This window comes from Myxocyprinus asiaticus, chromosome 18 (genome assembly GCF_019703515.2).
Source record: "Myxocyprinus asiaticus isolate MX2 ecotype Aquarium Trade chromosome 18, UBuf_Myxa_2, whole genome shotgun sequence".
In the NCBI taxonomy this organism is placed as follows: domain Eukaryota; kingdom Metazoa; phylum Chordata; class Actinopteri; order Cypriniformes; family Catostomidae; genus Myxocyprinus; species Myxocyprinus asiaticus.
Genome location: NC_059361.1, coordinates 2,942,281 through 2,965,082, shown reverse-complemented (window position 1 = coordinate 2,965,082; position 22,802 = coordinate 2,942,281). Strand labels below are relative to the sequence as shown.

At 44.4% G+C, this 22,802-nt stretch overlaps 1 protein-coding gene across 5 annotated transcripts in view; it reads right to left on the bottom strand.

The window, feature by feature from the left end:
- The window catches only part of grm3 (glutamate receptor, metabotropic 3), an 81,289-nt gene that overhangs the window by 42,711 nt on the left and 15,776 nt on the right, over positions 1-22,802 (bottom strand). For 3 of the 5 annotated variants that reach the window (XM_051724571.1, XM_051724575.1, XM_051724574.1), the window contains exon 1: positions 12,233-13,251. In XM_051724571.1, the coding sequence (XP_051580531.1) occupies positions 12,233-12,688 (456 nt within the window). In that variant the 5' untranslated portion in view covers positions 12,689-13,251. Of the gene's footprint in view, positions 1-12,232; positions 13,252-22,802 lie in introns of those variants that run through there. The other 2 variants (XM_051724572.1, XM_051724573.1) reach the window with 1 other exon arrangement.

Below are 22,802 nucleotides of genomic sequence, written 5' to 3'. Positions count from 1 at the left end.
AATGCTATTCTGAGATACGGGTTGGTGCTGTTTCGGTGGCACGAGGGGGACCTACACAATATTAGGCAGGTGGTTTTTAATGTTGTGGCTGATCAGTGTATTTTATTTTGTATTTTAGATATGATATTAGATACAGATTCAGATTCTGTCTGACTGGTTACAATGCTCAATGCTGCAACCACCCCCCCCCAAACACATTGCTATTAAAATTGCAGCAGCCATAATTGTAATCTCAATCGATTATTTGATTAATTATGCAGCCCTAGCCCAGATATCAACAAAGTGACAAGTACTATTACTGTATGTAAAAATGTAGAATTTAAAGAAATATTCCGGGTTAAATACAAGTTACGAAAGCTTAATCGACTTCATTTGTGGTATAATGTTGTTTAACACAAAAAATCATTTTGATTCGTCCCTCCTTTAAAAAAAAGCAAAAACCAAAGTTACAGTGAGGCACTTACAAAGGAAGTGGGGTCAAATTTTGGAGGGTTTAAAGGCAGAAATGTGAAGCTTATACAGGGTTCCCACACGTCCTGGAAAACCTGGAATTTTTCAATGTAGTTTTCCAGTCATGGAAAAGACATGGAAAACAAAAAAAATTCCAAAATGTCCAGGAAAATAATGATTTGTTCTGATGTTCTGCCATCTTGATTGTATTGGGTTGAATGGATCACATGACGGCTACAACGCGAAGACGGCGTTTTCAAATGTATCCGCTTGGGAGAGCATTTTCGAAAAGCACATATTTTGCTGTCAAAAACGTGTCTGTGTGGACGGAAGGCCAAAACGTAGAGAAAAAGATGCATTTGCAAACGAAAGTGTAATGGTAGCCAGCTGATGATAGCTGTGCAGTGTTTGAGATGCACTAGCGACTGATGCTAGAGGCTGTAGCCTTTAGCCTCCTTGTTAGCGTACCTGCCTCAAATGCCGGAGATGCCGGTTTGAGACCCGAACGGAGCGGGTAGAACAGGAGCGTAACAGTGGTGCCGTGACCCAGATGGGAGTGAGGTTTAGGGGGTGAGTGTAACGGGAGCCAGCTGATAGATAGCTGTGCAGTGTGTATAAACCTCACTCTCCTGACCTCAAGAGGTGCACTAGCGACTGACGCTAGAGGCTGTAGCCTTTAGCCTCCTTGTTAGCGCACCCGCCTCCCATGCCGGTTCGAGTCCCGTAAGGAGTAGAACAGGAGTGTCACAAAAGCGTATAAGTGTGGACGTGGCCATAGTCTTAATTGCTTATGAAAGTACTGACAAATTAGATAAAATATGTTTAAACAAACACATAATTCCATATGGCTATCAATAACAATCCTGAAGAGCGAGTTTTGGGTTTGGAACAACATGAGTGTGAGATCTCTTTTAAAGTCAACATGAAAGCATCATAAGGCCAACATTGACTTTATTTAGCCTACTTTCTTAATACAGTACATGTTAATAGTCTTATTGAGCACAAGTCATCAGTACACGTTATTTCAAAGGAAAATCACTGTAATTTTATACATCATGTATTACTTATATCTTTAAATTATTGTAATAACGTGCTTCGCCTCTGAAACGACTTTACTTTCCGGCTGATGTCACCATGGCCTTTAATAATTTGTGTTTAAATATATAAAAAGAAGCCAAACGTCTTAAGATGTAAAGAAATAGAAATGTCTCATCTTTGTTTTTTAAAACAGCCCTAAGTTTCTCTGTGAGCCCTTCAAAGCAATAATCACCCTGTTTTTTTCAGTTCCATGAGAAGTAAACCTGTATTATTTTCTCCCTTTGAACACTGAGAAGTGATGTAACTTAAAACAATGTAGAGGAATGAGGCACAGAAGTGTGGATATCCTCTTGTGAGAGAGTCTGCCAAAGAGAGGGAGGCAGGATTGGCAAACAACAGCCGGCGTCGTGAGAGAAAAACATTGCCCAGTCGTTGGCGATGAAAGCAGAGCGATGGATAACAGTGGTTATCTAACGAGAGACCGCTGTGAGGTGACAATCCTCTAGGCTCATCGCCAGAAACAGAGCAAGCGCTAAATAAATCTGCACGGACAGAGAAAGAAAAATAGAGTGACAGAAAACAATAAAAAGGGAGGAAACAGATTACAGATTTTGGAACTGATAGGGGAAGTCAGCTTTTTCTAAGCCACAAATGGAAGGGGGTTATGCAAAATTATGCAAATTCCCAGCGCTCTGTCACCAGTGGTACTAGAAGGCAGCAACACACACAGTAACGTAGCTGCAACACTAATCCATACACATACAAGAACAGAGGAAATTGAGAGCAAACTGGATTTACAAGGTAGAATGGAAAATGGGGCGGCACAGAGTTTAATTTGATGGCGGATTGCATCAGGAAAAAGTTTTAGCACTGTGGACTTCTAGAAAGTATCGTTAAAACATTTTCACACTCTCACTAGTTTATTTAATTAGTCTACTAACAGTGTCCAACAGTGTATGTACATGCATCACAGGAGATGCATGTCATATTTGTCATGAAAATTCCCATCCCAGTATCATTTCCAGCACATCTCAAATCCTGTATTGTGTAATAATAACAATAATAACCAGTACATGGCTGCAGAAACTGTGGCCTGATTGCCTGTTATAACTTAATTTTGGATTTTCTAATTTTAGATTTAGATTAGATTATCAGAAGTTATGCATTTGGGTAGATATTTAGACAAATTTGTATAAATTTTTTTGAAGTCTCAGTTTTTGCAATAATGTGACTGTATGTTTACTATCAAACCTGACCATGGTATTACAAAGAGAAGACATAAACTAAGATTATATTTATTTTTTCCAATAATTTATTTTAAATATCAAAATTCACTAACTCAATTATGTAAATTAGTTTGTTTCCATTACAAAAAGATGCAGTGTTTTGTCTGGAAGGTGCAACTCCCACACTAAGCATATACATTGGGGTCAGACTCAGACTTTGTTTTTAGTTCTTTGTTCTCTGTGTGTATGTGTGTGTGTGAGCATGAGTGTGTTTGTTTGTGTGTGTGTGTGTGTGTGTGTGTGTGTGTGTGTGTGTTAGCGAGCGTGTGTGTGAGCGTGTAAGTGTGTGAGCATGTGTGTTTGTGAGCGAGCATGCGTATGTATGGTTGTGTGTGTGAGTGTGTTTGTGTGAGTAAGTGTGTGAGCGTGTGTGTGTTTGTGTGAGCATGTGTGTGTGTGTGAGCATGTGTATGTGTTTGTGTGAGTAAGGGTGTGAGCGTGTGTGTGTGTGTGTGCACGAGCGTGTGTGAGTGTGTGTGTGTGTGTGTATACAGGTTTTGCTATACTTGTGAGGACCAAGTATTGAGAATCAACCTGTTCTGTGAGGATATTTCTGGTTGTGAAGACCTTTTGGGTGGTCCTCACAAGGGAAATGGCATATTAAATTATGTTTTTTTGAAAATGTAAAAGTGCAGAAAGTTTTTTGTGAGGGTTAGGTTTAGGGGTAGGGTTAGGGGACAGAATCTATAGTTCCCTATCTGTCACTCACTCGACGTTGGTGTCGATGTAGTGACACTAGGGGTCACTCTTGGGAGCCCGAGACACCTCTGGTCTTTGATAAAAGGCCAATGAAAATTGGCGAGTGGTATTTGCATGCCACTCCCCCGAACATACGGGTATAAAAGGAGCTGGTATGCAACCACTCATTCAGATTTTCTCTTCGGAGCCGAACGGTCATGCTCATTGAGCTGAATACTACTGTTCATTCACCTGCTGGATCTGACGGCGCATTTCAGCGGCTTCTCCCTCCTCTGCACTGGTGCACTGCAGAGAACGCCCCTGGGCGCTTCGGCAGAAAAACTAGAGAGTATATTTTCTGAAAGAGCATTTTTCCCCTCTAAAAGAGTATATATTTCTCTAAAAGAGCGCACACACGGAACGTCTTTTTAAAGACGCGTCTTTTTAAAGATGCTTTTCCGATTGTGTGTTATTCCTGGTTGTGCTCGTTATCTCTCGCCTTCTAACGGTCACGATCACTGTCTTTCGTGTCTGGGCACTGCTCACGCGGAGACAGCGTTCGTGGATGGTCACATTCTCATTGCGAGAATGTGTCCATGGCAACGTTGCGGTCGCGGCTCGCCTTCGTAAGGAAGCGAGCCACCCCAGAGGCTCCCGCCTCGGTCCTTTTACCCACGGGTTTGAGGCCAGCACGGCTAGCACTGGGGGCGATTTGGGGACCCCAATGGGACCGCCTCCGCCGGGTATCCCCCCGCGGAACTCCCATCCCCCAGCACGCTCGTCTGCCCCGATCGGGCTTCCGGGTGAGTCCGCCGGCTCGTCTCACGGCGAGTTCGACCTCTTATTCGGAGCCCGCGAAAGTGATGAGCTCTCGAGCGCAGCATCGGAGAGCGGGCTCGTCCAGTCGGAAGCCTCAGCTGGGCTCCTCCCTTCGGGGTCGATCGCCCAGTCACAGGCTGACGCGGAGATGACGACATGCTTTCCCGGACAGCCGCGAGCGTCGGTTAGAGTGGATTTCACCGCTCTTCCCTGAACCCTCGCGGCTCTGTGATTGGTTCCTGGGCTCGCGGCGCCGCTCAAAGCCACGCCCCGCCCCGTTCCTTTCTTCCCGGAAGTGCATGAAGAGCTGACAAGATCGCGGGAGGCACCTTTTACTGCCCGGTCCCGATCTTTTCAGCTTCCCCGCTCTCACTACCCTCGATGGTGGGGCGGCCAAGGGTTATTCGGCAATCCCCCGGTGGATAAAGGCGCTCGCGGTGCACCTATGCCCGCAGAGCGCCGCCACCTGGCGTGGGTGCCCAAAGCCCCGTCCAAGGCCTGTAGGTTTACGTCGTCTCTGACGGTCGAAGCCTACGGCGCTGCTGGACAAGCCGCCTCCGCCCTGCACGCCATGGCTCTCCTGCAAGTCTGCCAAGGCGCTAAAGGAACTGCATGAGGGTAGTTCCGCCCCGGGATTGATGCAGGAACTGCGCTTGACGACCGACCTCGCTCTCCGAGCGACGGAGGTCACGGCACGGTCTCCCGGGCGGACGATGGCCACACTAGTGGTCCAGGAGCGCCACCTTTGGCTCAACCTGGTCAAGATGGGTGAGGCCAACAGGACACGATCCCTTGCTGCCCCCATTTTCCAGGAGGGCCTATTCGGCGACACTGTCGAGGACTTTGCCCAGCAGTTCTCGATGGTAGAGCAGTAGATGGGTGCTAGCCGGCTTGTCCTGCCCCGGCGTGGCTCAAGATCCCCCCATCTACTCATCGCCGAGGGCGTCCCCCTGCGGTGACTGCACCGGCTCCGCCGCAGCCCGCCCCTCCGGCCCGGCCCCGGCGTGGAGCCCACCGCAGGAAGCCGACGCCACCCGTCTCACAGCCGGCACCGAAGAACCCACGGAGGTCTTCGAAGCACCCCTGAGACGGGCGACCCAGGGACAACGAAACCCGCTGCTCTGGAGCTGGTAAGCAGATCTTCTTTTTGTTACCTTTTGCATTTAATTGCGCTGCATGCCCAAGTGGCTGCAGTACTCAAGAGCTCCGCAAGAGTGGTTTCCTTGTTCCCTGGGTCACATATTCGGTGTGTACGGCTGGCATCACGACCACCGTCCACCACTCCATTTGGCAGGTTGGCGCTCCAGCGGCGGTCTCCCGCCCTGAGCGCCCAGCTGTGGCACAAATCTGCCCCCGATGTGACAGTCTCCACGGGTCATGAGGACAGGCCTCTTCCTCCCCCGTCCCAGGCTGTTCCGGGGGTGGTCACAAGGAGCCAGGTAAGTGCTTCGATGTCCTCTGACTCAGCACGGCCACGATGGGGTGTGGCACCTCAGGCTCCGCCCCGCCGCGAGGCCCCACCCGCCGGTACATCCGATGACGTTGTCCCTTTGGTCCCCCTTGCGCGGAACTCGGGTGCATGGCTTGCGCTTTCCAGTCCGTCGCGAGGGCTGGTCCGGACCGTCCGACTCGGCTGCACGATTCACTTCGCTGGGCATCCGCCCAGGTCCAGCGGTGTCCACTTCACCTTGGTGAAAGATGGAAACGCTGCTACCTTGCGCGGAGATCGCTACCCTCCTACGGAAGGACGCGATAGAACCTGTCCCTCCAGCCGAGATGAAGAGGGGGTTTTACAGCCCCTACTTCATTGTACCGAAAAAAGGCGGTGGGTTGCGGCCAATCTTGGACCTGCGAGTACTGAACCGGGCCTTACACAGACTCCCGTTCAAGATGCTGACGCAAAGACGCATTCTAGCGAGCGTCCGGCATCAAGATTGGTTCGCGGCGGTAGACCCGAAGGATGCGTACTTTCACGTCTCGATCCTTCCTCGACACAGACCCTTCCTGCGGTTTGCGTTTGAGGGTCAGGCGTATCGGTACAAGTCCTCCCTTTCGGCCTGTCCCTGTCTCCTCGCGTCTTTACGAAGATCGCAGAGGCTGCCCTTGCCCCGTTAAGGGAGGTGGGCATTCGCATTCTCAACTATCTCGACGACTGGCTAATCCTAGCTCACTCTCGAGACGGGTTATGCGCACACAGGGACCTGGTGCTCTCACACCTCAGCCGACTAGGGCTTCGGGTCAGCTGGGAAAAGAGCAAGCTCCTCCCGGTTCAGAGCATCTCTTTTCTCGGTTTGGAGTTGGACTCAGTCTCCTTGACGGCGCACCTTATGAACGAGCGCGCCCAGTCGGTGCTGGCCTGTTTGAAGGCGTTCAAACAGAAAACAGCGGTTCCACTGAAACATTTTCAGAGGCTCCTGGGGCATATGGCGTCCTCGGCGGTGGCCACCCCGCTCGGGTTGATGCATATGAGGCCGCTTCAGCACTGGCTCCAGACTCGAGTCCCGAGACGGGCATGGCACCACGGGACACACCGCGTGGCCATTACACCGGTCTGTCACCGTCTTTTCAGCCCTTGGACCGACCTCTCGTTTCTACGAGCAGGTGTTCCTCTAGAACTGGTCTCCAGGCGCATCATGGTCACGACAGACGCCTCCAAGACGGGCTGGGGCGCTGTTTGCAACGGGCATGCAGCCACCGGCCTCTGGACGGGTCCGCGGCTGCGTTGGCACATCAACTGCCTCGAGTTACTGGCAATTCTGCTCGCCCTGCGGAGGTTCCGGCCGTTGATCCAGGGCAAGCACGTGCTAGTTCGGACAGACAGCACGGCAGCGGTAGCATATGTCAACCGCCAAGGCGGTCTGCGCTCCCGCTGTATGTCACAACTCGCCCGCCGTCTCCTCCTCCGGAGTCAGCAGCACCTCAAGTCGCTGCGAGCCACTCATATCCCGGGCAACCTCAACGTTACAGCGGACGCGCTGTCACGGCAGGTTCCCCGCAGGGGAGAGTGGAGACTCCACCTTCAGGTGGTCCAGCTGATTTGGAGTCGATTCAGTCAGGCACAGGTGCACCTGTTCGCCTCCCAAGAATCCTCCCACTGCCCGCTCTGGTACGCCCTCACCGAGTCCTTCCTCGGCATAGACGCGCTGGCACAGCTGGTCCCCTGGCATTCGCAAATATGCGTTTTCCCCAGTGAGCCTGCTCGCACAGACCCTGTGCAAGGTCAGGGAGGACGAGGAGAAGGTCGTCCTGGTAAGCACCCTACTGGCCCGCCCAGACGTGGTGCGCGGACCTCACGCTCCTCGTGACAGCTCCCCCGGGCAAATTCCCCTGAGAAAGGCCCTTCTTTCTCAGGGAAGGGGCACCATTCGGCACCCGCGCCAAGACCTCTGGAATCTCCATGTCTGGCCCCTGGACGGGACGCGGAAGACCTAAGCCGTCTCCCACCTGCGGTGGTAGACACATTCACTCAGGCTAGGGCTCCCCCTACGAGGCGCCTGTATGCCTTTAAGTGGTGTCTGTTTGCTAAGTGGTGTTCTTCCCATCAGGAAGACCCCCAGAGGTGCGCAGTCAGATCAGTGCTTTCCTTCCTGCAAGAGAGGTTGGAAGGGAGGCTGTCCCCTTCCACCTTGAAGGTGTACGTTGCTGCCATAGCAGCACGCCATGACGCAGTCGACGGTGAGTCCTTAGGGAAGCATGATCTGATCATCAGGTTCCTAAGAGGCGCCAGGAGGCTGAATCCCTCCAGGCCACGCCTTGTTCCCTCATCGGACCTCTGTAGTTTTTCAGGGTCTACAGAGAGCCCCCTTTGAGTTTTGCAGTCAGCCGGGCTTAAGGCACTCTCCTTGAAGACTGCCCTCCTGACTGCGCTCACTTCCATCAAGAGGGTAGGTGACCTGCAAGCGTTCTCTGTCAGCGAAATGTGCCTGGAGTTCGGTCCGGGCTATTCTCACGTGATCCTGAGACCCCCGACCGGGCTATGTGCCCAAGGTTCCCACCACTCCTTTTAGAGACCAGGTGGTGAACCTGCAAGCGCTGCCCCAGGAGGAGGCAGACCCAGCCCTGGCGTTGCTGTGTCCGGTGCGCGCTTTGCGCATCTATTTGGATCGCACGCAGAGCTTTAGACTCTCTGAGCAGCTCTTTGTCTGCTTCGGTGCACAGCGGAAAGGAAGTGCTGTCTCCAAGCAGAGGATCGCCCACTGGCTCATTGACGCCATAACTATGGCATGTCTCGCCCAAAACATGCCGCCCCCGGTAGGGCTACGAGCCCATTCTACTCGTGGTGTAGCGGCTTCTTGGGCCCTGGCCAGAGGTGCCTCTCTAACAGACATTGCAGAGCAGCGGGCTGGGCAACACCCAACACCTTTGCAAGGTTTTACAACCTCCGGGTGGAACCGGTTTCGTCCCAGGTAGTGGCACGCAACACAAGCGGATAAGCCCGGGATAGCCGGCCGGGTGTATCGCTTGCACATAGCGCCTTCCACCTCCTTTTGAGCTGAAGACGTGCGCTGTTAATTCCCAGTAGTGTTCACAAAGGTTGTTCCCTGGTTGACTTCCTCCGAGCCCTGTGGCAGTCGAGTTTTCGGAGAGACTCGCTGCCGGCCCAGTACACGCGCTAACTAAGAGCCCGGTTCTGGGGTAGGTGCTCCGCATGTGGCGGTTCCCTGTAAGGCTAACCCCATGCGATCTATATCTTCCGCTAGTTCGTTTCCCTACTGGCAAACTGCGTCTTCCTTGGGCAGAGCCCCTCAGTCTCCATGTTGTAGTAACTCCTCCCCCATTGGGTAGGATCTACCTTGAAGGCTCTCCACATGGTTGGAAAGACCATGTGATGTATTCTTCCACTTAAATATCCCCCCTCTCTTGGGGCGAGGTGTGGTCTCCGCGGTGTCCTCCCCTTGGGAGGGACACCCCCCGACTAGACCTGGCGGCCCAGTCGGATAATCCCCCTTCTTTTTTAGGGAGTGGAAAAAGAGAAGGGGAAAGAGGCCATGACTGGGTTAAGCCTGTCTCTATCTCTGGGTAGTCGACTTGTCCCCAAAAAGGGCCGTTCGACACTCATAACTGTGTTGGGGGAGGTTACGTGTCGACCTGGTGTGCTGGCTATGAGGCACACAGCAAGTCTGCCCACCACACACCGCCAGTTCACGTAACACAGTTCAGCCTTGTGGCGTTTTGTATAGGGACCCCTAGTGTCACTACATCGACACCAACGTCGAGTGAGTGACAGATAGGGAACGTCATGGTTACTGGTGTAACCTCCGTTCCCTGATGGAGGGAACGAGACGTTGGTCCCTCCTGCCACAACGCTGAACTACCCGCTGAAATGGCCGGACCTTATATCGGCTCCTCAGCGTAAAACCTGAATGAGTGGTTGCATACCAGCTCCTTTTATACCCGTATGTTCGGGGGAGTGGCATGCAAATACCACTCGCCAATTTTCATTGGCCTTTTATCAAAGACCAGAGGTGTCTCGGGCTCCCAAGAGTGACCCCTAGTGTCACTACATCGACACCAACGTCTCGTTCCCTCCATCAGGGAACGGAGGTTACACCAGTAACCATGACGTTTGTACAGTATAAAAATCATTATGTCAATGGAGAGTCCTCATAATGATAGCTGCACCAACATGTGTGTGTGTGTGTGTAAGTGTGTGAGCATTTGAGTGTGTGTGTGTGTGTGTGTGTTTGTGTAAGTGTGTGAGCATGTGTGTGTGTCTGTGAGCGTGTGTGTTTGTGTAAGTGTGTGAGTGTGTGTGTGTTTGTGTAAGTGTGTGAGCGTGTGTTTGTGTGTGTGTGCGAGCATGTATGTGTGTGTGTTTGTGTAAGCATGTGAGTGTGTGTGTGTGTGTGAGCATGAGTGTGTGTTTGTGTAAGTGTGTGAGCATGTGTGTGTGTCTGTGAGCGTGTGTGTGTGTTTGTGTATGTGTGTGTGAGTGTGTGTGTTTGTGTAAGTGTGTGAGCATGTGTTTGTGTGTGTGTGAGCATGTATGTGTGTGTTTGTGTAAGCATGTGAGTGTGTGTGTGTGTGTGTGTGTGTGAGCATGAGTGTGTGTGTGTGTGTGTGTTTGTGTAAGTGTGTGAGCATGTGTGTGTGTCTGTGAGCGTGTGTGTGTTTGTGTAAGTGTGTGAGTGTGTGTGTGTGTTTGTGTAAGTGTGTGAGCATGTGTTTGTGTGTGTGTGTGAGCATGTATGTGTGTGTGTTTGTGTAAGCATGTGAGTGTGTGTGTGTGAGCGAGCATGTGTGTGTTTGTTTAAATGTGTGAGCGTGTGTGTGTGTTTGTGTGAGTGTGTGTGTTTATGTGAGTAAATGTGTGAGTGTGTGTGTTTGTGTGAGTAAATGTGTGAGCGTGTTTGTTTGTGTGAGTAAATGTGTGAGCGTGTGTGTTTGTGTGAGTAAATGTGTGAGCGTGTGTGTGTTTGTGTGAGTAAATGTGTGAGCGTGTGTGTGTGTGTGTGTGAGTGAGCATGTGTATGTGTTTGTGTGTGTGTGTGTGTGTGTGTGTGTGTGTGTATGTGAGCGTGTACAGACCAAATGTCCCCACAAGGATAGTAAAACCTGAGATCACCTACGTTGTGAGGACCAGCCAGCGGACCTCACAAGGGAAATGGCTCATTAAATGATGTTTTTTTGAAAATGTAAAAATGCAGAAAGTTTTTTGTGAGGGTTAGGTTTAGGGGTAGGGTTAGAGGATAGAATCTATAGTTTGTACATTATAAAGCGTGTGAGCGTGTGTGTGTGTTATGCATTCTGTCTTCTGACTGTGTTAGTCTCAGCCATTAATTTGTGCGTGTGTGAGTGTGTGCAGCTGTGTGTGCATGTTCTGCACTGTGGCTGATTTATTCATTTTATTTGACAAATTAAAAAAAAAAAAAACTGCTATGTGTTATTGTCTCACCAATTCATTTGTGTGTGTGTGTTTGTGAATGTGTGCATGTGTGTATGTTTTACACTCTAGATGTTTTATAGTACCACCTCTGAAGTACTCACCGTTAGCAGCTATTTCACCCTGTAGCTCAAGACCAGTTGCCCACTGAAGCTAAGAAGGGTTGAGCCTGGTCAGTACCTGGATTGGAGACCTCCTTGGGAAAACTAAGGTTGCTGCTGGAAGAGGTATTAGGGAGTCCAGCAGGGGGTGCTCACCCTGCGGTCTGTGTAGGTCTTAATGCCCCAGTATAGTGACGGGGACACATTTGAAAAATACCAAAAATAAATGATAAAGGCCTGGTAAAAAGTTTTCAATTCAGTTTCATTGTGACCTTCATATAACAAAAAGAAAAAAGCTGAAATCTGATAATGTAAAAATCAACCCCTTGAGACACGAAAGTGTCCGAAGTTGAAGAAACACACATCTATTGTTTTTGTGAAGCACCCTTGAGTTTTTGAAATGTGCTATTATATTATTATTATTATTATTATTACTATTATTATTATTTATGTGAGGATCTTTACATGTTTTATTTATTTGGCAATACTGTTGTGGTACCATGGTACTAAATGATTACCATATTCATATACATTAACGGGAGATTGTTTTATCCAAAGTGACTTATAGTGTGTTTAATATGTAGGGTGAATACAGATAAAATGGACATTTTCTGATAATTGTTCATTGGCGCTTTTTTTTAAATACAGTATGACCCAAATGGATGTCATCCCATGTTAAGGATGAACTTAATGTTGATGAAAGAATATACACATAATGATAGATGATTAAACTTTACCTGTATTCACCCTATATTTTATAGGTATGTGTGTTCCCTAGGAATCAAACCAATGATCGTAGTGTTACTAGCACCATGCTTCAAGAATACCACTGTATTACCATGTAACAAAAAACAAAACAAACAAAATGCCATGGTTCTTTTTGAAAGGGGGTCCAAGGAAAGATCTGAAGAGAAGTTACACTTGAAAGACATTTAAAAATCTTATGACTATATCACATTAAATTGGTTGGTTCTAACCTGTATGGAGACACTGCTAAACGATCCTCCGATAACACAAGCTATCGCAAGCGGACTGTCTTCTTGTAGAGCATAGGAACCATCAGGACAGATAAACTCTGTATCGTCCACTTTCGTAAGAGACGCTCTGACGAACTCCAGCGCCTGTTCCAGAGCGTATGTATCTTTAGAGCATGTGTCCAGGATGTGGACGCCCAACACCACGCCTGGTAGCAGACCTACGTCCTGGTTGATCTGATCTATGGCGAAGAGCATCGCCTCGAGACGCTGGATACCGCGGCCTTCATTGATGCGACCACACTCGTCCATTCCCAGTCCTTTCTCGTGGATGGGGAACAGGCCTCCCAGCACCAGATCTCCATCGATCTTAATTTCTCTACGGGGAGAGTCTCCGCTGGAGAGCAGGACCCCGGCACCGAGCAGCACCAGGAGTAGAGCGCGGACTGCAGATGACATCGTTTAACGGAGGATTGATGAGGTGTGACGGTCAGGCGGGGAGAGAGAGGGTGAAGAGTGATTGTCAAAGACGGGACAGAGGCATGAAGGGGAGACAGGGAGGTTTGTTGAGTTACTCATGGAGATACACAGCACTGCTTTCAGCCTTTAAACTGCAGAGAAAGAGAGAGAGAGAGAGAGAGAGAGAGATCAAAATACCATTATGTATTGGTAACACCTGTTAGTCTAGTGGTAAGAGTTTTCCTGTAGCGGCCCGGAGTTCTAATCCAGACCACCTTTACTAGGGTCACTGACAAATAAGGTTGTCCGAGATTATAAAAATGATAAATCTTTTAATAAATTTAGTTTAAAACATTTGTCAAGTTCCTTGAAATGTAATATTTGTGTCCATGTTGGTTTAACTTAGTTTTGAAACACATTCATAGCATTTAGATAAAAAAGTAAAAGGTATTAAAATAGTTTCCTTGCACCTTGAATACATGAGAGAGTACACAAAAGATGCACAAAAGTCTTTCGGAAAAGATAATTCAGGACTCTCCTGTGTTTTGCAGGCTCAGTTTTTTTCTCCGTAATCACAAAGCTCTGTTAAGAGTTGAAAGAAGATTCTGGTTGGAAACAGGATGCAAACAAACACACAAACAAATCTCAACAAATTCACCCATCGCCAACTCCCCCACGCCTTCCATACCCTTACGAACAGATTTGTCAAAACAGATTTGCAAGGATGGAAATCACATTAGAAAGACAAATTAATCAGCACAGAAGCTCAGAGAGAAGAAGCAACTGGTGAGCTTATGATGCAACGTTTGAGGGAAGAAAAAAAAAATCTCGAGACGAAATCGTTAGGAAAGAATTGCGCCAGCTGAATGTATTGTTTACTTGTATTGACTGTATGCATTGTTTTGGCACCTGATTCAATAACACAATTATGTAAACTAGGTAATGGTGAAACCCCCCACCTAAATAAAGTGCTATAGTAAGTGTTTAGATGTCATATGATTGCATTGTGTGAGGAACAGGACGAAATGTGTTTATGAACTGATAATCTGCCATTTTGCTTGTGATTTGTGTGAAAGTGAATAAAAGTCGTCGTTGCAGCTCCTCTAGTGTTCATTTCACCTGGAAACTGCCGTGATACGTATAACAAGCTACGTAAAATCATTTAGTAAAAATGTAGGTATAGTAACGTGATTTACTGCAGCCATAATCACTAGAAAATATACACAAAAATTTCTTTAAAAAATTATATGAAATACCACCTATTTTCTGTGCATTAACAGCATTAACTGCGCCAGTCAAATAGTGCCAACTTTAGTGAATAAAGTGCAAACTCTAAGTCTAATTTACATAGAATTATGGCGTGTTTGCGCAAAATAAGAACATTTAAATATGCACGTTGCATCACTAAACCAGCACAGATAGTGTTGTTAAACTCATTTAAAATGATTTGTGATGGTTATTAAATAAGATGCAGGTACAAAGATTTTGTACCAAAATATACCAATACACAACATTGCTGCAACTTTTTCATGAATTCGCCAAGAGAATAATTTCTGAGGAGAGGGCAAGAAACTAGCTCAAATACTGAACCTGCAGTGTTGGGTAGATTACTTCTGAAATATAATCTGGTACTGATTTCAAATGACACAACTAAAATTGTAATCCGCAATATGAGATTTTTAGATTACCTACACTTTTTAGGCAATCTAATATGATTACTTTTGGATTACTTATTGCATGTTTTCATTAAAATTAACCTCGTACGACCCACTTGTGTGGACGTTGTATTTTGGCTTTGTTATACACAATGCATAATTTATTTTCATTTAAACTGACTGATCTCAGATCAGGAGACTCTGTGCTGTCAGTAAAGGGTTAAAATTTTGAAGCATGGGGTCATGTGACCAAACAACATGGTGTAGCTCACAGCGGAGTTTGTCTTTGGTTGAAACGCCAACAAAACTACATCTGGAAAGAAACCTAATTAAGTTCTTACATTGAAATCTGTTTGAGTCAAAAGATCAGAGTCTCTAGTTTCATGCAATATGTGAACGATTTATCACTAAACGGCACACTAAGGTTAAACACAAAGACCATGCACGTGGACTGTATGCTCAGCTACAGTTTAAATATCCTATATTCACTGTACATTATCACATTGAGAATCAATAGATGCGTCCAAAAACTGAAAACATGTTGCTTTCAGAGGCTTTATACGGAGTTAGGATGAAAATAAGGTGCATTTCAAACTGTTCTGAGACCTGTGCAGACAGACAGCACACTGGAGGTTAAGTCATTCACTAAATAGGGAGCAAGGGAGCTTCCTGTAACTCTCTATGCAGATAAGTGCATTCAAATTCAAACTTCCTATTAATGATGTTTGGATCACTCAACATGTTTGACAGACATGGGACAATGATTATCAGTACATAGATTCAGAATTTATAATGTATCATTTTATTTTAACATGGTTGGCAGTGATTGGATGATGCTGGACATTACTTTGAATCAGAATTAATTATGATAACGGTAACAGTTTCTATGAAGCCCATATTTATAATGCATTGTAAAGGCATTTTAATGCATTAGTAATGTCTCATAATACACTTTATAATATGTTATAACTTCTCATAAATAATTGTAACCACGAGTATAATACATTATAATATTTACCTATTCATAGTTATACTTAGAGTATAATGCGTTATAACACAAGCAACATTTAATTTTATCTGCAGAAGTTATAATGTATTACATATATTTGTAATATTTATAATAGGTATGCTTTAAGTAAAGTGACAAAAGTAATGTCTTATTATAAACATCCAAAAGACATTTTGGTTATAAGTGGTTATAAGACATTACAAGTCATGCTGGAAGTTATAAACATTAAAATATATAAAAAACTCTAAATATGTATATTGATCACACATGTAGCCAATCTTCTTGGATGTAAATACACCCAATATATATAAATCAATCTGATTCTATACTGGACTCTATTCAATAAACTTTAATGTTTGTGCATCTTATTTATAAATAACTTCCATTATATAAGTGTGACTTGTAATGTATTGTATGTTATAAGTTTATGTTATGACTGTTTATAAGAAGATATTGATTTTGTAACTTAAAGCAGTCAAAGAACACTTATAATATGATCATAAAGTCTTTTAACTGTTTACACTATACAGCACTTATAACATTAACATTATTAACTTCTGCTGTGTTATAACTGGATGTTGCTTGTGTTATAATGCATTATACTCTAAAGTATAACTATGAATAGGGGAAGTCTTATAATGTACTTATAACTGTGGTTATAATTATTATGAGAAGTTATAACTTATTATAAGGTGTATTATGAGACATTATGAATGCAGTATAATGTATTTATAATGCCTTTACAATGCATTGTAAATATGGGCTTCATAGAAAGTGTTACCATGCTGATTTCTGATGTAATGTCTGTAACATCTAAAAAAACATGAATAATCAGCACTCCTGGAAACATAATAAACAATTTGATGACTTTCTATAGCTTGATATTATTTAGAATTTCACAACTTAGTCTCACTGTCCACATATAAGGACATACATTTTTAGGAAAAGTATTTGGTCTAAAAAATATATATTTTTTTATTTTTTTATTTTTTTTATTTGCATGCTTCTTAGGGGATACTTGTTACAAATCAAATAGGGGAATGGAAAATGCACACAGCATTCACGCTCGGGTCTCATGAGGTTAAACATTAGTAAACATGAAATCACATGAAGTCCTGGATTACATTTAAAATTGCACTGTAATCTAATTACAAGTACTTTGTTTTGTAATCTGACAACGTAATCCAGATTACATGTAGCTCTTTTACTACCCAACACTGTAATCCCGTTATGTGCTGTTATGGGATGGCATGTAACGTCTCTTCCCTTCCCTGTATCAAATGAGTATTAGTGTTTCTCTTGTTAGTGTGCAGTTGATCCCCCCCCCCCTTGTTATTGTGGATCTCAATTGACTATGGGGTTATGAGGTGCTAATTAAATCTCGAATTTACGACTTTGAGAAAATCCAACAAATTTAACAGCCCAATAATTAGCTTCCTCAGAGCGCTCAACAAAAGAGTGAAAGTTATCTGGCACTAATTGTCAAGTCTATTGCTGTGTTTGTGTGTCTCTACTTTCGCAGTAAAGTGCTGAAAGCATGCAAAAGGAAGCCTTAATTTCTAAACCTGGGTTTTGATCTTAGGGCTTGAAAAAAATGTCCCTAATCTGATTTCCTTTCCCACTTTATCTTGCGGAAAGGTGGGCGAGCAGGAGTTTTGGTGGTGGTGGGGGGCGGATTTATAAGGTGTGCGAGATGGCTCACCGGGTTTAAACAGCTCTGGCAGCTACACAAAGCCTGACAGTCTGGCCCGGAGATGCTCCAAGGCTGGATAACACTCAACCAGTGATGCTATCTCTCCACCGCGTAACGCAACACAAAGCACGACATGCAGGCCTCTGGCAGCGTCACACTAACGGCAGCTTTCCTCATTATCCTCCACCTCCGCGATTCAGTCTGCCAGACACACAACAACAATGAAGCTCTCACTGGCTGAAAGCAAGCGGTTTAAAGTGTCTCCACTTCGCTTGCGCTCTTCCTCTCTCTCCTGCGAGGTCAGCGGGAGATCTCGAAGGCCGGCGGACAGGGAGTGAGAGAGCTTTCTGCTTTGATGACTGACACTTGGATTCTTCAGAAGTGGACTGGTGTTGTTTTAGTCTCGGTGGCCACACCGGGTGAGAGGAAATTAATACCTGCTTTTCCCTCTCGCACCCTGATGGTGAATATAACTGAGCTAGAATGTGATGAGAGTGTAGATGTGTCAGACATTGTCCACTAGTGCAGAGGTAGTAAAAAATGGGTCAAGGACAGCAGAGAAAGAAAAATGCTACTCTAAATGCACATGATAAAATGCAACTATGGAGCTTCCTGAAAACTTTCCGCTGGATTCATGAATGCGTCATATTCCCCAAATTTGTTAGTACGGCTTGTGTATGTTAATGAACTCCAAACGTTCCTAAATAGAATAGCACGTTTATTCACAATTATCACATATAAACTCAGCAAAAATAGAAACATCCTCTCACTTTCAACTGCTTTTATTTTCAGCAAACTTAACATGTGTAAATATTTGCATGAACATAAAAAGATTCAACAACTAAGACATAAACTGAACAAGTTTCACAGACATGTGACTAACAGAAATGGAATAATGTGTCCCTGAACAAAGAGGGGGTCAAAATCAAAATTAACAGTCAGTATCTGGTGTGACCACCAGCTGCATTAAGTACTGCAGTGCATCTCCTCCTCATGGACCGCACCAGATTTGCCAGTTCTTGCTGTGAGATGTTACCCCACTCTTCCACCAAGGCACTTGCAAGTTTCCGGACATTTCTGGGGGGAATGGCCCTAGCCCTCACCCTCCGATCCAACAGGTCCCAGACGTGCTCAATAGGATTGAGATCCGGGCTTTGCTGGCCATGGCAGAACACTGGCATCCTGTCTTGCAGGAAATCACGCACAGAATGAGCAGTATGGCTGGTGGCATTGTCATGCTGGAGAGTCATGTCAGGATGAGCCTGCAGGAAGGGTACCACATGAGGGAGGAGGATGTCTTCCCTGTAACGCACAGCGTTGAGATTGCCTGCAATGACAACAAGCTCAGTCCAATGATGCTGTGACACACTGCCCCAGACCATGATGGACGGAGTACAGGCCTTGGTGTAACGCTCATTCCTTCGACGATAAACGCGAGTCTGACCATCACCCCTGGTGAGACAAAACCGTGACTCGTCAGTGAAGCACACTTTTTGCCAGTCCTGTCTGGTCCAGTGAAGGTGGGTTTGTGCCCATAGGTGATGTTGTTGCCGGTGATGTCTGGTAAGGACCTGCCTTACAGCAGGCCTACATGCCGTCAGTCCAGCCTCTCTCAGCCTATTGCAGAAAGTCTGAGCACTGATGGAGGGATTGTGCATTCCTGGTGTAACTCAGGCAGTTGTTGTTGCCATCCTGTACCTGTCCCATAGGTGTTGTTACATGTGGTCTGCCACTGCAAGGACGAATTATATTTCTGTCCTTCCTGTCTCCCTGTAGCGCTGTCTCACAGTACGGACATTGCAATTTATTGCCCATCTGCAGTCCTCATGCCTCCATGCAGCATGCCTAAGGCACGTTCACGCAGATGAGCAGAGACCCTGGGCATCTTTCTTTTGGTGTTTTTCAGAGTCAGTAGAAAGATCTCTTTAGTGTCCTACGTTTTTATAACTGTGACCTTAATTGCCTACCGTCTGTAAGACGTTAGTGTCTTAATGACCGTTCCACAGTGCATGTTCATTAATTGTTTATGGTTCATTGAACAAGCATGGAAAACATTTTTTAAACCCTTTACAATAAAGATCTGTAAAGTTATTTGGATTTAACACTTGCATCTAAAAAGAAAGTGAGGAACTTCCAGTCATCTTTGCTGTCATCAGAGGTTCTTTTGTGAATTAAACAGTCCAAGAGGTCAATAAAAATGGTTTGACATGAAGCTTTAGTTTAAAAAATGTTCAGTTCATGCCGACAGGAGAATGTCCACCACCTTCTCTGGTTCACTTGAGCGCATTGCGAGCATCATTGGAGAAACTTCTCGAGGAAATCCGAGACTGGACAGTGATGTACTTCCCTTGCAACAGGAACAATCTTCAAAGAAATTAATAGAATGTCTGAAGAAGGTCTTTGACCGAAGTGCTTTAAGATATTACAGATATAAAAGCTATACTGTGTGCAGGCTTTTTCTTTTTTTCCGTTGTACTGTTTACGCACCTGCCTATGCACTTGATCTCAGTTATTTGGACCGTGGCATGATAGTTGGTGCCAGACGGGCTGGTTTGAGTATTTCTGCAACTTCTTTAACTACAAATTACTAATTACTGCTCTAAAATTAAAATCAGATTACTTTGCTTATTCTTCATATAAAAAGTAATCACATTACTAATTACTTTACTTTTAAGTTACTTTCTAAAACACTTTTTTTCGCTTAAATTAAAAATAATGTCTATTTTCTTATTTTTCATTGTCACACACCCTTCAGTTGTCACAGAAACGCAAACAGAAATGCTTATGAACATTTATTCACATTTTAACTGTATTACACATAAATAATATTTTTTTAGAAATATTTGTAACTCAAGTAATTTACTTAAAAGTAATTGCTTTCATTGAAAGTCAGTAAATGTAATCTGATTACAGTAATTTAAAATGTAATTTGTTACACTACTTTTTGTGTCTAAAAGTAATTGTATTACAGTAACTAATTACTTTGTAATCCGATTACACCCAACATTGATTATAAAGTCTATTATTCTCCAATATTTAATCAAAGAATGGCCCCATACATATCCACAGAGGTGTGGGCTAAGACCGTAATATATATATATATATATATTAGGGCTGTCAAATGATTAAAATATTTAAACACGATTAATCACATAATTTTATAAATTCTTTATAAACACGAGTGGACAAAATATGCTTCATCCAGATGTATTTTTCAGTCATCCACACAAAACCTACCCCACCAACAGAGTTGAACAGCAGAACATGAACACAACACAACTCGATTAAAATTATGTACAACATATGGTAGTTGTAAGTGTATTATGACAGGATTTATTCGCTTCTTTTTATGGAGTTTTGACAGGCGTAATCTTTCAAGGAGCACGGTGGAATTAAATAGCTCTGGTCATGTGACTATTTGCACCACTCATGCAAAAAAGTCTGCACTGTCATTTACAATTGACAACTCACATCACAAACTCCTTTTAGACCCCAGTCACAATTGTAACTGGTGGGATTAAATGGGCTGACAGTGTAGATTACCTGTAGGGTTCCAGCAATGTCTCCAACTTCTGCATTGGCTAGTGCACTATCAAACTGAGACACTGTGACCAAACCTTGGAGACAGCAGCAGGGTTTCTGTTAGCCAGTAATCAGTACCGCCGCTCCATATCCGCATATTACACAGTCTGCATAGGGCACCAACTCCCTAGGGGGGGCACCAGAAACTCCACCGGCTGCCTTTACTGGCACGTTATACGTAATTCAAGGACCCGGTAGCAGTCGCGGAACACAGACGATCACCTCGTGCTCGCACCTCGCAACTTCCGTACCGCACCTTGCCGCTGCAATCATGTTACAAAGTTCTGAGATTTATCTGTGTATTGCGGGCATGTTCTACTGCTGTGCTACATTGATCAAATGCTTAACGCAGGTCTCAGCATAATGTCCCACCATCTGTTTTCCCGACGGTCAATGCATGTGACATTAACAGCGTTTTTCTCTTATGAGCTACGGTTTATTCAAAGGGTCATATTACGCGTTAACGGCATTAATAAAAGTAGTGGTGTTAAACGAATTTTGCGTTAACGTGTTATTAATGTGTTAACTTCGACAGCACTTATATATATATATATAGTTTAGAAGCACTATACTCTGTATTATGTATTCATTATGGAGGACAGCAAAATCAAAGAGTTGCTGTCTGTGTTCATGATATTTAAATGGAAAAATATGAGCACACACAACCATTTAAAGTCAATATGAAATCGAAATGGATCGTATTTAATTACTTAATCACTCGTTTCTGGTCTTACTGAGCGTGATTCTTCAGTGCATGCTATAAAATCAAGTCCCGTACATTTCTTTGCTCTTTAAATATACCATTTCACTTGGAAATATGTCTGATTATGTCAATAAAATGGGCTGTGTATACAGTACAGTATAAATCTGTAAATATTTCTGACTTAATTCAGCAGTAATATAATAACCAGCTGTATGTTTCTGTACACAAAGGGAGCCCCTGTGCATAATTTGTGCTAATGAACTATTTTCATACTCCACCAAGCTGCCGTCTAATTTTAAGAACAGGTATTAACATGTGAAAAAAGTTCTCAGTGGTTGCTAATTAATCATATTTCATAGCCATCTGAATTTTAGGGAGATAATCACTTAAAACTCTGAATTTCACTCATTAAAAACTGAATCCAAATAGGTTGTTTTATTTTTAAATGGGTCTCCAGGGTCACTCTTACTCTCTAGTGTGTGCTGTACCTCAACATAGAGGTGGAAAAAGTAAACTGCAACAAAACTGAGGTCAAACTAATCCCCGAACTTCTTAAAATTAGTCAATATCAAACCAATCAAACCTGAGTGCATTAACCTCATTGACGGTGAGAAGTCACAAGCATTTTCGTTCTTTCCCTCAGCCACCTACTGTAGCCTATCTTTAAACAGTTCCTCTTGGCTAATCATGTTAATTAGTCAAGAGGGGCTGGACAGAAGAGTGGTATGGGGCGTTTTTGGATGCAGAGAGGCTCAGGAATTAATTGGATTTTGCTCAAAGGCAGTTCCTTAACAGCATGCTTAAATCAAACAGTCAGCTTGAAAAATCAATTCCAAAATCCAGTGCTAAAAAAATACATAAAAATAACAACACTCTCCCTTTTATCCAAGCCCCCATGTCAACAGGCCTAGCCCCCCAGTGGCCCCCCTATACTGGAGTGGTAGAATGGTAAGAGTGGTATTCTCATTTTCCATCCCACTTAGTTCAGTGACCCCACAACATAGTAAATAGACCAAACAAATTATATGACTGCATTATAACAGCATAATAATATTTAACAGGATAAAGTTTAATTTAAGTTCAACATTTATTAATAATTCGCTTTTGGTGCAAAAAAAGACCGTCTGAAAAGTCCACACACTGTGCTAAAACGTCCAAGTGTTCAATGCAAGGGCCTTGAATGTTCTGTTCACACATTTTACAAAACATTTACACATTTTAAAGATTGTAAATTGTATGCATAACTTACACTTTAATTGAATGAATTAATAAATGAATACTTGGACACCTCTGATGTTTTAGTGCTGTGGGTGGAATTTTCAGACGGTCCCTTACAAGCGTTAGTTAATGAAAGCCCATAGGAGCATTTTTAGGCATAATTCTCCAGCTACAACAATTGTTGACCATTTGAGTTTAATGTTTTATGCTTGTATGATATAGTCATATATGCTTTAACCTAACTGTGCTAATGA